This window comes from Ischnura elegans, chromosome 1 (assembly GCF_921293095.1).
Source record: "Ischnura elegans chromosome 1, ioIscEleg1.1, whole genome shotgun sequence".
Taxonomy (NCBI): Eukaryota; Metazoa; Arthropoda; class Insecta; order Odonata; family Coenagrionidae; genus Ischnura; species Ischnura elegans.
In genome coordinates this window covers 56,780,858-56,797,480 of record NC_060246.1, presented here as the reverse complement: position 1 = coordinate 56,797,480, position 16,623 = coordinate 56,780,858, and the positions used below count along the sequence as shown (strand labels likewise).

Sequence of the window (16,623 nt, the reverse complement as noted above, 5' to 3'; positions counted from 1 at the left end):
CATTATAAATTTCTTCAATTTGGTTTATTCGCACGATGGATAATACCTTCGTTGAGCGAAAATGCTTTTATTTTGATTATTATCATTTGACTACATTTCAATGAGGAGCAGTTTTAGAGTCACCTACTGAATGGTCGCAAACTCCTTAAAATTAATGAATTGCCGCACCAACAGTGATCTTCTTCCCGCAACTCTTGAGAGCTTCTGTACGATGAAACTTGATGTGTATATCATGGTGCTACTTTTTCCAGTATTTTTATACTTTCCATGAAATCAGGACGTTGTGACAGTCCAATCTTAATTCGATGTTGTTATGCAAGTGTTAATTAACCCATACTTAGGGATTCTATATTGAAGTTGCTGTGGTCAAATTGTGATATACTGTCAAAATATTAGTATTTTATTCATGCAGGACTCATATCATGTCGTACATGACTTTCCCTCTTAATGAGCTAAGAGTATTTTAAACGACTTTTTTAGAAAATAATAGCGGTTTTGTAATTTTGTAATTTAGGTACTTAACTGTGGAAGGTGTTGTGAATTATGATATTGGTAACGATGTAATGATGATGTGCCTGCATTTTTTGAAATGTTCTGTACATAAACCTCACATTCTCAAGCCCATTCTCAGTGCTTTGAATCATAGACTTCCAACTCCACGCAAAACGTCTTTGACAGTTAAGAGGTTCGCCTACTATAAGCACTAAGTTCGGATGACGGTAGCATCGGCAGCTCAACATTTGCCGCCAAATTCAAATCACTAAAACACGACCTCGCCTACCACTCCATTATTTCAAGTCTATTTGCTTCAGCTCAAACTGCTCGCAAACTCGTACGCACAAAATAACTGATTCTCAGGAGCGATTGGGTAGTTCCATAGCATTTTTATTTGGAGGAAAGAGCCATCAAGGCCTCAGGGCAGTAGGCTGTTGGTTATCTTAGGTTATTGCACATAAATTAAAATCAAATATAAAAAGACAAAAATAATATTTATTGTCAACTAGTACATTATTTATGAGAATAGCAAAACTTAGCCGAATAGTTCTGTGCTACATATTTTTTTTCATGATGAAGTTCTGAAGAATGATTCATGAACTCCTGGATAAAGAAAGAATAGAAAGAAACACAATCAGAGTACATCACTTGAAATGCTTCAGAAATTAAAGGAAAATTACACCTCCCTACGAAAAACACAAGAAAGTTATGAGAAATGTCAGGACTTAATGACTTTCAAACAAAATTAGCTATGACTGAATTGGCCATAACTGAGTATTGCACTGTCAAACAATTTTTAGACGATATCCACAAAAATCGGTTCTGTAGGACAAAAATGGAAGCTGTGGCATAACTATGAGGGGGGGTGAGGGGGATAGATCCCCTCCCCCAAAGGCTCAGAGAAAAAAAATATTGTCTAGTTTTGACATTTAATAACTGCGTCTGCTTAAAGTTTCGACACTTTCCCAAAGTGTCGAACTCAAATATTTTCGAGCTAGTGTTGGATCTCAATATGGTAAAAACTATAAATGTGTAATTATACGCATCAGGGATTTCCAGTGAATACCTTGTTCCTGTAAATATGCCGAATTATCCATTTCGCGGTAAATGGTAGAATAGATGGCTTGAAATGGCTTTTTTAAACATTGATAGGGACATCTGAACATCACATTCCGACACTACGTTTATTGTCCACTGCCGCAAAAGAAAGTGCGAGGAAGCACTGCTTTTCTGATTAATTTGCCGTGAGTTCGCTTCAGCTCAATTTGCGCTAACGAATTTTTTAAAAGCGTTTGGAATGGTGACCTTCGTTGATGTTCTGATATTTAGGAACTCGTAATCAGCAAGTATTATAATATTATCACTTTATCGTTCCTCGAATTGTTCTACGTTTTTGAATTCATCTTTTCAGTACAGTGAGGGAATTTCTCTGAGTGCGAGATGAATTTTCCAGAGGTTTACCAGATACTTATGGTCTCAGTTTTTAAAATGGAAATCTATGCTTCAAAATAATTAACGCGATCGATTTCCGGCATGTTAAAAACCACAAAACATCTTGTGTTGATGGGCATCTTCCATACACCGCATTCGACGAAATTTCGCGATAAAATACAATCATTTCGTGGCAGATTTCGTGAATTATTAATGATTTCGCGAAATAGTATGGATTTCGCGAAAACGAAATGCTTAATATTCCACTTTTTTTTAGCGGTAATGCATCTTCGAGTGATAGCTCGGTTTTTTTAATCATCTGACGGAAATTTCGCGATTTCGTCAAAAGCGAAAATAGCCTACCTCTAGTAACACTGGTAAACACGATTTTTGGCGCAAGAGGTTCATTAACCGATTCTAATAGGGTTTTTCGCGCTGATTTCAAATATGTAAATAGTTTTTCTCCATCACCCTTAGTTTTCGTGTGATTCACCGAAACGTCCCGAAAATCCCGAAAAATCTGGTTTCATGCACCAAGATACACTTAAAAGGACATAACTTCCACCCTAGTTATCGTAGAGCAATGAAACAAAAACCAGCGCACTTGTCATACTGTACGCGTGAATTGAGACTACATTTCGTTCCATTATACATCGTCAGGGTTGGTACCCGGGGACCACAATGTCAAAAAATGCAATTTCGGTAAACACGATTTTTGGCGCAAGAGGTTCATTTGCTGATCCTAATTGGGTTCTCCGCGCTGATTTCAAATATGTAATTAGTTTTTCTCCATCACCCTCAGTTCTAGAAGAGCTTGAATATTTATAGAAATATTCAAGAATGTAAGAAAGTATCATATTACCTTAAAATGTTGTGGAGATGGATTTCCTTCTGTATTTCGCATCTTTCACATCTCTCTTCAGTGTCCAACAGTAATCAGCAACCATTCTTGCATTCCACTGTCCCTGATACCTCTTCTCCATAACACTTATATCTTGGTGGAACCGCTCACCATGCTCGTCACTGACGGCACCAAGGTTGTCAGGAAAAAAGTCCAGATGCGAGTCCAAAAAATGAATTTTCAGCGACATGTTGCACCCCATGTCTTTGCACGATTGCAACATTTCTTCCACAATGTATCGGAAGTTCTCTGCTTTATTATTCCCCAGAAAATTCCGGATCACACTTTTCAGTGCTCCACAAGCTGTTCTTTCCACTGGGTGTAACCCATCCTCGAACAATTTGTCACCCATCAAAATTCTTATTTGGGGTCCCACGAAAATTCCCTCTTTGATTTTGGCGTCACTTACCCGAGGAAATAGTGTCTTCAAATGGTGAAATGCATCTGAATTTCTGTCCATAGCCCTCACAAAGTTCTTGACCAGCCCTAACTTTATGTGCAGAGGGGCAGAGGGGGAAGAATAATTGCATCTGAGGAGACTAATGGAGGATGCGCAATATTTTTCCGTCCAGGAATTGGTGATTGCCGTGGCGGCCATTCCTTTCTGAGGTAATGTTGTGTCTTGTCTCTGCTATCCCATTCACATAGGAAGCAGCAAAATTTGGTGTAGCCTCCCTGGAGACCAGTTAACAAGGCTACAACCTTTAAATCGCAACACACCATCCATTTGTATCTATCATATTGAATTGTGTCCAAAAGAAATTTCATGTTTTCATACGTTTCTTTCACGTGAGTAGCATAAGCTACTGGCACAGAGGAAAATTTGTTCCCTTTGTGCAACAGCACAGCCTTCAAACTCGTTTTTGACGAGTCGATAAATAGTCTCCATTCACTCGTTTTATGTTCATGGCCAAGTTCAACCATTACACACTCAATGTTGTTGCAGTAAACCAGACCATTTGATTCAGAATAGAAATTTTGGAACTCTCTTTGACGATTGCGATAGAAACACACTTTGTGTCATGATGCAGTAAGTTCCAGCCACTCAGTCTTGAACCTAACAGTTCGGACTGTTGTTTCGACAAGGACAAATCACGAATAAGATCGTTTAAATCACCCTGAGTTAGGAGATGAGGTTCACTGGAAGATGTACTTTCCGTAAATGTAGGATCATGCAGCTGTATCTCTTCAACATGAGTGTCTTCCTCATGTTCAAAGTGCACTGGCGGTTGTGGTGGATGAGCTGGCACGGGTAAGTCCGCACTGTGAGCAACTGGCCTCATTGCAGACGGCAAATCTGGGTACTTCACTGTATGCTTGGATTTGGCAGTAATTCCACTTATCTTTGTTACACAGAAGTAACAGTCTGATGAGTGGTTTCGTGGTTCACGCCAAATCATGGGTACAGCAAAGTTCATGTGACGCTGCGATCCCTTTGCCCATTCTGCGAGACGTTTCGCGCAGGTCGAACAACATATCTGTGGTGCCCAGTCCTTGTCTTGCTCCCCCACTTTACAACCGAAGTATAATTCATAGCAATGTTTCGCCAAAGGGGTCAAAGAACGACGTTGCGACTTGAGTGTCAACTCCCCACAAATATAACAGAAGTTGTCGGGGTGGTTAACGCACTTCCTGGGCATATTGTCTCACACGTAAAACACAGGCACAGCACCGCACACTGAAGGAGGAGAAAACAACTTCACTTCGTATCGGTTATTCAAGTCCTCTGTCACCTTACGCTTGCTACTGAAATGTCGGTGATTCTGACGAGCGAGTGTGGTGGACAACGACCTACAAGCCCTTCTACAGTGGGAATGTCTGCGATAAGAAAGCACGCGCTACCGATCAAAGGACACACGATACAACCACACGGAACAGCAACTGCTGTGACTTGTCAGAACATGTCCTCAGCTATAGGACACACTGACACCTCATGCGGGCAATTGCAGAAACAGCAGTTGTTTTAATCGTATGGCGGTGCTGCCACCTGGCGTTTGCTACTAAAATGACGGTGATTCAGACGAGCGAGTGTGGTCAACAATGACTGACAACCCTACTACAGTGGGAATGTGAGCGATTATGAAGCACGTGCTCCGATCCACTACTCACGACACAACCCTGCTTAATACAATACGAGCGATAAAATTGACAATACTACAAAAAATAAATATATATATCACTGGACGTCCAGAAAGTTCGCTTTTTCAGGAACAAAATTGCATTTTTTGACATTGTGGTCCCCGGGTACCAACCCTGACGATGTATAATGGAACGAAATGTAGTCTCAATTCACGCGTATAACATGACAAGTGCGCTGGTTTTTGTTTCATTGCTCTACGATAACTAGGGTGGAAGTTCTGTCCTTTTAAGTGTATATTGGTGCATGAAACCAGATTTTTCGGGATTTTCGGGACGTTTCGGTGAATCACACGAAAACTGAGGGTGATGGAGAAAAACTATTTACATATTTGAAATCAGCGCGAAAAACCCAATAAAGATCGGTTAATAAACCTCTTGCGCCAGAAAATGTTTGTTTTTTTGTAAACCAGTGTAATTTGTGACCCCATCCAGCCCTTCTTTTAGAATCAGAAGGAAACATAAACAGTCTTACTATTTTTTTCGTGGAATTGGAGCATTTCGTACACCACAGTACACAATTTTTTTAAATTATTTCTAATGCTCAACCTAAACCCTTTACGTTTACTGTAGTCGGGCGGGAACCAAGATGGTTAAACCGCAGTGCATCTTGGGAGCCTGTCATGACTAATCCTTTGCGGATATTGCCTTCTTATCCTTCTTATCTTTGCTACATCTGCGCCACCAGTGTCAAAGGCATTTACTGGAAAATGGAAATACTCCAAAGCTTCCAAAGCGCCGTACGTGTTTCATGGGAAGAGCACGTTGCATTTAGGATCATTCATCGCATATTGACGTGGTAAGTGTAGCGATTCTATTTAGTTAAAAATCCGCTGTCATCTCCCAACGTGTGTTACTGAGAACCCTTCCTAATGTATTCCTAATTACTTTTTGTGCCCGTGTTATTTTTAGATTCAGTTTCACCCTCAGGTGCCGGCTGAAACTTAGTGGGCGTGTGCTTGGACTTGGGACTTGCAATAGAAAAGAAAAATGGAGGACTGTGCGGGTAGCTCTGGAGGGCGTAAAGGAGTGAATGAAGATGCCAAATTGTGGTCAAGAAGCCTAAGGGACACTTTATCTAGTAAGGATGGAAGAAAGGAATTTATCGAGTATTTAGACTCTTGTGAGTTTTATGCAGAGTCGCTCACAGTTAAGTTTTGGGAAAAATGCAAAGGCATTGAAGCAAAATGTGAACAATTGAAGGGAAAGAAATCCTCCGCGACTTCATACGATTCGGATGCCCTAAAAGAACTGATGAGTGAAGCATCTACTGTGGTTGCAGAGTATGTGAATAGCGGCCAAATTAACTTAGACAAGGGGTTGATAGTCAAATTGAATGGTTGTGTAGATAGTGAAGACCCTGATTTAGTGGCCAAGGTATTTAAGGAAGCTAGATCGACGGCTCACGACTTGCTTAAATGTAGACATTCCGGTTTCGCAGAGGAACTGGATAGGAAGTATAAATTATCAGGTAATTGAAGAGGAATATTTCTATGTAGATTTTCTTTTACTTTTCACTCTTCATGGACGATGTGCTCCTTATTTCGCCGTCTTCTTTCGTGTTTTGTGCGTTAACCATAATTGAAAGTAAGTGGAAATTTTTGCTACCTCATTTTTCGTAAAAGCCACAATCCTCATTCAAGTATCTCTATGCTTATATGACGTGGCTCGATCGTGCGTGTGTATTATGGAGATAACATTCTTGGTTATCTTCCTTACTACTTCGATTTCCTGATTCAAATAATCTCCACGCCCATATGACGTGGTTTCATCGTGTGCGGTCACCGTGGAGATAACATTCTTGAGTATCTTCCTTAATTATTTCGAGATATATCCCTCATTCCATTTTTTAAGGATGATATTCCTGTCATGCTGCCTAGAATAAAACTCCATGTACTAGGAAGTAAGCCCATTTGTCCACCATCAATTATACCAGAAAAAGTTGTATTACATGTTTTTGCAAGGTGGTTATCCACACGCGTGACGCTCTAACCATGTTCTTTAGTCTCTAACGAGCGGGTTGTGTAATCTTAGCAGTATTATTTTTTCGAGTTTTTGTGATGTATTATTCATGGTGGTTCTTATCATTCTTCAAGTTCTTTTTTTTTTTGCTTCTGATTATATCCATTGAGAAATTCCGGTTATCTTACTACATATCGTTCTTATAGATTCAGATATTTGCCTGACAAAAAATACAGCAAATTGTTACCTCTGTTTCTATTATCTCCACCAAGTTGGAAAACAAATTTTTTGTTTCTTTAAATTAAATCATTTGACTTACGTCAGGAAATTTGAATTTACACCACCATTCCATGTCAAGTTATGCTCCAAAATAAAAATATTTTATTACTTATAATGATCCAGTTTGGCGTTGAGAGCCCAGTGCTATGTGCTTAGTAAAAATTCATTTCATCTATAAAATCGCAGTTGAAATGTTCTGCAATAAAAGAGCTTCACCTAAATTAACAATCTCTCTAATATGCTCATGAACGTATTTCTGAGGCTGCAATTCTCCTTCTGTATATGATTAGGTAGATAAGTTTGCTCATCAATCAGAAGACAAGCTAATAACAGGCAAGAAGAATTGGACATTCCGCGATGAATCGTTTTCGTCATGCCTAGTGAAAGAGTTATTGCTAACATGATGCTCATGTAGAGAGTTCAGGTAGATCGTTGACTGATTGTATGTAGTTGCTTACAGATTTGTTTGGTTGTTGCCATAATTGTTTAGTGAAGAATTGCTGGAATAACAGTAGCAATAAACCTTTTTTTAACTACTTATTTTTTTAATTTGTTTTATGCATACAATCGGATACCTCAAGTGTGTATCTGTTTTTTATGAACATGGTGCATCTACATTTTTACAATGGAAAACACATCGATGGCTAAGTTCTAACAACACGTACCTTAAATTCCGCCGGTTTGAGGCGGGTATCTTAAATTTTAAAAAGTGTAATAACATTAAAAAAAGAAAATACAAGCAAAGAAAAACTATTTATATGCAAATGAATGCTTCTTTTTCAGTTTTATTAGCTTTTGGTTTCTAATTTCAGTGTGCAAGTAAAATAAATTCATTGTTTTTTTTCTCTCCTGAAAAGTTGCTATTTTTGAGATAATTGTTGTTAGATTTTAGCCATCGATAAGTCCTTTAGAGACAAGCTGAGCAAAACTTTGATCAGCAACAATGAGAGCGTTAAGGAGATGAATAATTAGCAAGCAATTTTTAACGAATTTAAATCATGAGGACTAAAGAATTTTAACTTTGGATTCTCTGACTGCTTGCTCCTTTCTTATGCCGTAATCGCTACTCGCTTGCTTTGTTGTTTGTTGTGCGCCCATATGGGCGAGAGTGTAATTTTTCAAAGTCATTGCTTTCGCTGTTGTTGGCCGTGAACGTGAGCGTGGTGAATGTATCGTCAAGTTGGAGTATCTCGAGCCGACGCTGCCTCAGGAAGCCATCGACGAGAGCCCGACACTCAGGTAAGTGGTGACTTTGGATGGTGTGCGACTCCCGGCGCAAATAAGAAAATACAGTCCACTTTTAATGCTGTCGTGTCGCGTACACTGACATTTCCACAAAATCTCAATAAAATGACTTTTGCGTATTTTTAGAACGCATATTTTAATGTAAAATAACGACAATGTTTAACTGGCTTCGCCGCCCGCGGGTTACCAGGCCCCCCTTCGCCGTCCCTCGTTGTTGGGCGGCTTCACCGCCAGGGTTTTCACTCCCCACCAAGCGTTGCGTACTACCAGCTATCATCCATGTCGGTCATGGATTCGGTAGCGATGAGTGCGAGGGGTAAAGAATGCGTCGGCATATAGACGCATAGTACCCAAGAAGGCGGCTCGCTAGCTTTTTTAAAATTTTCGGAGAGGGTCCAGGGGGTTACCGGGGTTACTATGTGTGTAATGACTGCGCTCACTATCGTCCTCATGTATTACCTATCGACGAGTCATAGGGCCATGGTATTACAGCAAAAATGTGCGAAAGGACCCAAAATTTAGCGACTTATTACAGAATTTTATTTTTCGGGGGTCTTCCAGGGAGTCACCGCAGTTTTTGAGAGGTTTTCCTGCATAAAATTGGTTCGTCCGCCCACATTAAAATTCCAGCTATCTAGCTGAAGTGGAACCATGAATTTTCGACTGTTACTAACGTTTACATTGCACTTTCCGCGTTCTCCACGTAGCGGTGCATAGGCGCACTAATAAGTCATCACTCACGTGAATTTCGTAGCCGTACCTCGTCGAGAAGTTTTAAAAAAAATCGCGTTGAAATGTCCGTACCCCAGAATTCCGTCAATAGTCCTAGAGAAATGAAATTAACGAGAAAGAAAGCCTCTTCCATTGTATTTCTGAATCAATTAAAACAATACATTTAGTATGGTAGGTAGCCGAAATATGTGTCATATTTTAATTTTAATTAAAATATGACACATATTTTAATTAAAATATGACATATATTATATGTGTCATATTTCATATTTAATTAAAATATGACAAAAAATATAACTAATTTTAATTTTTTTGGGGAGTTACAGGGGGTAATCGGGGGTTTTTACGTGCTTATCCCGTGTTGTGTGTAATACCTCGCCCTCACTAAAAATGCCGGCCCTCTAGCTATAGTGCAAACATGGTTTTTCGACGGTCGCACCCCTTTAATTTAAACGTTCCGCGTTCTCCAGGTAGCGGAACACAGGGGGACGTGAAAGACATCACTCACGTGAATTTGGTGTCCCTACCTCGTCGTGAAGTGGGGAAAAAAGAGCGCAATATTTTGTCGCGCGAGTCGACAGTTTTTCCTGGGTCGAACCCAGATCCTTAGGCTCGAAAGCATCTGCATTACCAAGCATGCCTTATGCCTGCTTATGGCCTAGGGAAATTTTATGTATCTTACTTTCATCAATAATGAGTAAATCGTGGTTCTTCGGAACATATGGTCCCAGAACTATGTACTGCAAAGTCTTTTTGCCAAAAGCGTTGGCAATTGTTCTAGGGTCGAACCGAGATCATTTGTGTCAAAATGTAGCCGCCTTCCCAAATGTGCTTTAACTGCCTATGACCATGGAAAATTTCATGAACTTGACTTACACTAAACATTAAATCGTGGTTATTTGGTACCTAAGCACCCGCAGCGCCCTAGTGCGAACTTCTTTATCGCGTCTGTTTAATATTTTTCCAGTATCGAACTGAGGTACAAAGACTAAATCTAGCCGTATTACAAAGTATGCTTTGACTGCCTATGACCAAGGAAATTTTCATGAGCTTGACTTCCCAAATAAGGAAGTTAATCATATAGATCTTTAGGATTTGTGCTCCCTGAACGCTCTAGTGCACAGTTTTTTTGCGCATGAGTTGCCAATTTTTCAAGGGTCGAAGGGAGGATTGTAGGCTTTAAATTCAGCCGAATTTCAAAGCATCGTTGTATTTACTATGTAAAACCAAATTTTACCGCGCTGGATCAATAATTAACGTACAAAGAAAATCATGTTTTCTTTTCCATTCGTCTTCCGTCAATTTGCATGAAATATTTGAATTCCCGCCGCACTGAAGGCTCAAGATGGTGGAAAAGTCAAGGGTCAAGGGTGACCTCTGAGATTGGAGCGTTTGCATGGGCGTACCGAGCGAGGGGCAGGGGGGGGGGAGCAGCCGCTACCACATGAAAGCAAAAATCGCAGAAGTTTTAACGAAAATCAGGACTGGATTGAAACGAAAGCTTTAAACAAATTTTCTTTAAACCCACGATAAATGATATTAATATGAGGCATGTATCTAAATTAATTTTTTCAAGCAAATAATTTAAAGAAACTAATAAAGCGATGTAACAGTTTTCTGGAAATATTGGTTTCATTCAGCTTTCCAAGCTTAAATGCTACAACTTGAACAACCATGGCTTGCCCCCTAGTTTTGATCCTGGGTACACCCATGAGTGGTTGTATGAATATTCGTGCACGGTTGACATTAGAGTTTCGAAGTCTTAAAATAGCATTAAGTAGTTTCATTTTATCCTTTCCGTTTTATGTCAGTATAATTTATTCCTGCAGTAGTATATTTAAAACTACGGCAAGAATTTTTTGGTAGCGACATCAACAATATGTCACATGGCTTCTGAATGTTTTATAATCTAAATATACTTGAGGAAATGCTTGGAATGTGCTATCAACTTTAAAATTTATTATTTTTATTGCTCCCTTCAATTATTGTCATTTGTAAACAAATCTGGTGACAAGTATTCATAATAATTCTCAAATAACTTTAAATTATTATAAAACACTTATTTGATCTGATTGTGAGTAAAAGTTTGTAATATTCATGGAAAGAACCATTTCTGGCAAATTCATTTTGTTTCAATGCAGATTCGGAAAACAATTTATGATCCATTGCCCATTTTCAAAGTTCCAAAAATGTTTTCTTCATTGACTTTAAAGTCTTCTCTGTCTTCTCTATATCAAAATAATAATGAAATAAATCCTTTCATAATATTACCATTATTTTTTTTACAGCATCTTATAACTCACAAGGTTCAATATGTATTTATTGGAATGCACAGAATAGTCATACGAATGGTGTATTTTAATCTCTATTTTCTCCACCTTAAGATCAATTCAATATATAGTTGGACCATCACCAAGTCTTGCAGTTACTGGTTGGCAGTTTCCCAGTTTATCTCGAACTGTAGAGGGATATCTGCACAAAGTTTCTCGCTAAGAAACCACAAATTGCCTGTGTAATTGCTTTGCTTTCACTTCTTTTTCTTTTAAGATACGGAGAAGAGCATTTTTCATGGTAACTTATATTTACTGGGTTTCCCAGATTTCCACAGTGGGTTGGCACCATTCCTACTTATCATAGGAACATGTCTTGCCATTGTCTACATTCAATGATATTCAATTCGTTAAATTGTAAGTAACTGTACATTGCAATATAGGTACTTCTCTGAAATATTTGCGAAGGACCACTACCTTTTTCACTGCCTGCTTGCTTTGATTCCTGAGTGTTATCAGAATCACCTTGCTTTTTGGGGTCTAGTGGAATGTGCAATATGTATACCCATTATAGCAGTAGGTTAACCATGGGGGGGGGGGGGGGAGGATAGGGGGTAGATCCCTCCCCCCAAAGCCTCAGAGAAATGATAAAATTATTTTAAACTATCGTTTAGTTTTGACATACGATAACTGAATCTGCTTAAAGTTAAAGATCATTTATTAATATCATGGCATTGAGATGAGTCACTGAATACCAGCTGAACAAGTGACTTACCTCGGGATTATTTTTTATTAAAATGCATTGATAAAATTTACAGTTTCATTAGTAATCATACCCATTTTCTTGTTTTGGATGTAAGTACCACAGATGAATTTATCAAAATTATCTATGTGTAACTTATAATTTTAAATGTATAAAATACGTTGATATGATAATATAATTCTATTAATACATTTATTGGTTTTCTATGGTAGTAAAAATGTAATCTTTGATGTGATGGGTCCATTTCCTTATCAGGATCAGTGATTCCAGCATCAGAAAAAATAAGTGAATCAGTCTATTTTTTATTTATTTTAAAACTTTCGTTCTTATTTTCAATGGATAGAATAAATCAGAATTATTTTTCAAATTTTCTTATTTTACATTCAAATATGTAGAGTAATTTTAATTTACAAAAGTTTGTTCAATGTAATTCAAAAATTTGAAATGATAAAGTTTTTATTATTGTACGTACATACCGATCTAAGAACCAATTCAAATAACTTACCTAATTTACCTTAAATATACTTTATATTCTTTTCTTTATGCATGTGGGCATCTGTGCGTACTTTCATGTAAGAAAATCCAGATATGAGCATAAGGGCTAATGAGGGTGAATACAAGTAGATTTTGGAGAAATAAAAGTCTCTTTTTCTAAAGTTGAAAGGGATATTGCCAGAAGTATATTCCTTTCTTGTATCATGGTTATGCATATTTTTCTTCAATAAAAATTAATCCATAATTATTGACTTACTCTGTAGCTGAGAAGCCAACCATTCACTCATATATCAAGAAATATTGAGATGATCTTTATGTTTGGTATGTAAGAGAATAGTTAATATATCAGGGTTGTCCCTTTGCTAGCAGAGAAGGGAGAGTGAGAAAATGCTGAACCTGGCTTCTTATTTTGGATTAAGATGCGTGTGGCAAGTGGTTTTGGTGTACACCTAATTAAGAAATATTTAGATTCAAGTAGACTTGCTCCTTCTTTCGGGGTGATGTGTGGATAGAGACCCAAGCATTTTGTTTTGGCTTATTTTCTCACCTCAGGTTTTTCCCTTATTTTGTATTATTGTTATTTCATAAAAAATAAATTTTTAATTATGGGGAAATACATAATTATGAAAGAATTAAATATGATAAGCCAAAAATTATTTTGGCCATAATTTCAAATTATTTTCTTATTTAATTGAAAATAATATCCAAGATATTTTAGAATTTTTTGAAGTTGAAGAAATAAAATATTTGAAGTTCCACACAAAATATAGTTGAAATAATGCCAAAATAATCGTCAAATAATTTTAATTTTTTTTAAATTTAGGTTTTTTTGAAATATTTTAGCAGTTAATGAGATTTTGCTACTTGGGGCATTGCTTATTTGTTGAAATTTCCTAAATTTTCATTGAAAGTATCACATGATAGCACATTTTTCTTGCCCGAAAATCTTTTCTGGCTTAAAAATGAAATACAATGTAATAATAATGTTGAAAGGAAAGAAGTTCCTAAATGCCCTTGCGTTTTTTACAAGCTTTTTCAAATGTCTTAGAATGAAATGTGTACACATTTTATTTTTTAATAAAATTAATCTTTTATGCCACTGGGCAATGTAAAACAATCAATAAATAAAATTAAGACATAATTGTTAATAATTAGCATTTAATGCAAATAGACAGTACTTCTTCTAGGTACAAAAAGCATTATTCCAAATACAACACCTTATAAAATTATGGAATGAAGAGGATGTGTATATCACAGTCATTTGAGATCGCCATTAATTGCCTCACTCAATAAATGGTAAATGGATATATTTTATGTCAGCATCAGGTTTTCTTTTACAATCATAGACATATCTGTACAAACTATATAGGCAGTTCAACAATTAATAATTGATTCTTGAAGTATACCATCCACTCAAACAGCAAGAGTTCCAAGTGTGAATATGGATTATCGATTAAATTCTCAAGCCTTGTACAGCATTAATCCTTTAACATTTCTGGAGTTCAGTTCTGTTGTGTCATGGGGTGAAGAAGTTGTAATCAAGCAGTGATGAGACATACTCATCATTTGCAAAGACATATGCTAACCTATGACTTTACATACTCGAAAATTAGAGTATGAGGGTTGAAGGACATGAAAACATTATTTCTGCTTATCAAATTATAAAAATTAACTTTGAGTTTTTAGGCATAGAATGATTGGGTTTTTGGTTATCGTTCGTTCCTTTAATGGGCCATTGAAATGAGTGACAGCTAAGCCCATTTGGTGAATGTTCTTGAATGGGACCATTCAAATGAGTGGTGGCCAAAAAGATTAAAAATCATTTTAAGCCATAACCTGAAAGAGGCAAATATTGTGAGAAAGGGTGAAGGTCTCACCATTTCTCTATCGGACTTGTGCTCTCCGGTATTTTTCTTAAACTCTTCTCCAATGCATATCTCTTTTGATCTAGTTTCCCACCATAACTTAAGGATTTCCTGCATGATTTTTCCATTCCACTCTATTCAGCCTCCTCTGAAGAAAATCTCTGGCTTCTCCTGCTGCACCATATTGTTTTGGTCACACTCCTATCACCACATGTTACTCTTTCTGGTTTTCAGGAGTTACTGCTCAGTGCATCGGCATTGATGCATACTTACTTGTCAGAATTACATTCAAGAAGTTAATTTTTGGTATTAGTATATGTTAGGGTTGATCCCAGGACAAGCAGAATTAATATGTTTTAATATTTAATTACATTGATGCTAAATATTTAAAAAATATTTGAAGTATTGGTCTCAGTCATATAATTCTTTGGCATTTGCTTTCAATTTAAGCCTTTGTCTGGTGATTAACCCTTTCTGCTGTAGTCACTTCCTTCGTGTTTTATTTCTTAAATTGCCTTTGTCTGGAGAGAGCCGTTTCAGAGGTATTATTTCTCCTCGCATTGACACTGCAGTTTCAATGATGCAAGGATTCCTGCATCCTTCATTGATATCCATCCTGAAAAATGTGTAAAAATTCAACAGTAAGTGGTGTCATTTGATAACATAACCTTTGCTATTCAAAGATCGAGATGCATATTACAAAGATTAGGGTACAACATATATTAGCAGTTTACCTTTTTGTCAAGGCAAACAGTTGGTCATTATTGGGATTGGACTCTTCTTGCTCATCACCTGCCGTTATATCGTCTTCAAGTGGATTAACTTTGAGTTTTACATTTTCAGAGTAGAAGTTATTTCCCACTTGTGAGTGGAAGTCACATCTACTACAATTGTTTGCACAAAGCCTTCTGTCTTCATACTGAGAGCCTAGTGTGGAAAAAAGTTAGGAACGTTAAATTTAGAAGAATTTTATCACTAAAATTGTACGTTTACTGAAATGACAAAAAAAACTCAGTCATGCTTTGAATACAACTGTGTTTTCTCTTATATGGAAAACTTGCCATTTTCCTATCCCATTACTTTAAGTACGGGCTAATTGTAAGAATAAAATAGCATTCATTGGTAAATTCACACTTTCTGTGTAGACCTCAAGATACACCTCAATTTGAATTTGAATACACCACAATTTGAATTAAAATCAGCAGTGCTCAATGCTCATGATGGATTCTCCCACAAAGGCTCCATCCCCCCAGCTGCATATGCTGACAAGATATAGCATGCATTTTTAAAATCACCACCAAACTTTTTATTCCATACTAAAATTTATGTCTGTATAGGGTAAATTGTGTCATAGTTAGGGTGGCCATATATGTTTTGGCCTATACTGGGACATCTTAGTACAGGGGAGGGGGAAAAGGGGAGTCCCCAGTGAAGTCTGAATGATTAAAGCCTTACTCCATGGAAATGAGTTTGTAAAATCATAACTAATATGTATTATTATTATTCGGAGGGAGGTGTAGAGGGAAGGTGAGTAGGGCAGCCATGAAGACGGGATCTGACAAAAGTGAAGCGATGGCCGGCTTTGCTTTGTACCAGAATCACAAAAGGGGTGTGCTGCTACCTTCACTGCTGCAATGCTTGGCTCCAAGCTAAGGGTGTTCTCTGATAATGTTGCTATTTGATTATCGTACGTTGAAGTGGCTAAGATAATTTTTAATTCTTAACTCTTATTAGCTAACAGGTATTGCACTGTGCTTTTTGTTATAAACTGTTATTGTAAAAACACAATTCCAATAAATTTTGCACGAAACTGGGACATTGTAGAGAATTTTTGCATGCCCTCACAAGTGGTCTAAATCAGTTGTGCAAAAAAATCCACTGAGAAAAAAATCATTCTCTGTCACTGGAATTCGAAACCAGATCCCCTCATTTCAGGTCGAGTGATTTAGCCAGTGAAGCTACCGAGGCATCACTCTCCTCTGTGGAAATTTGAGGACTATACTGGAATATACCCAAATGCTGCCTAGGTAGCCTAAGCACTTGACTGGA

At 37.4% G+C, this 16,623-nt stretch overlaps 1 protein-coding gene and 1 long non-coding RNA gene across 3 annotated transcripts in view; one reads left to right on the top strand and one right to left on the bottom strand.

The window, feature by feature from the left end:
* The first annotated feature begins 5,578 nt into the window (after nt 1–5,578).
* On the top strand, nt 5,579–7,740 carry LOC124174202. The gene is made up of 2 exons (XR_006868903.1): nt 5,579–5,762; nt 5,876–7,740. It is a non-coding gene; the product is annotated as an uncharacterized LOC124174202 (long non-coding RNA).
* Nucleotides 7,741–13,847: 6,107 nt separating this feature from the next.
* LOC124160960 (G-protein coupled receptor GRL101-like) overlaps nt 13,848–16,623 on the bottom strand; it is a 111,921-nt gene continuing 109,145 nt past the window's right edge. For both annotated transcript variants that reach the window (XM_046537098.1, XM_046537105.1), the window contains exons 27-28: nt 15,309–15,501; nt 13,848–15,190 (exon numbers count right to left, since the gene is read on the bottom strand). In XM_046537098.1, coding sequence (XP_046393054.1) covers nt 15,058–15,190; nt 15,309–15,501 — 326 coding nt within the window. In that variant the 3' untranslated portion in view covers nt 13,848–15,057. The remainder of the gene's footprint in view (nt 15,191–15,308; nt 15,502–16,623) is intronic.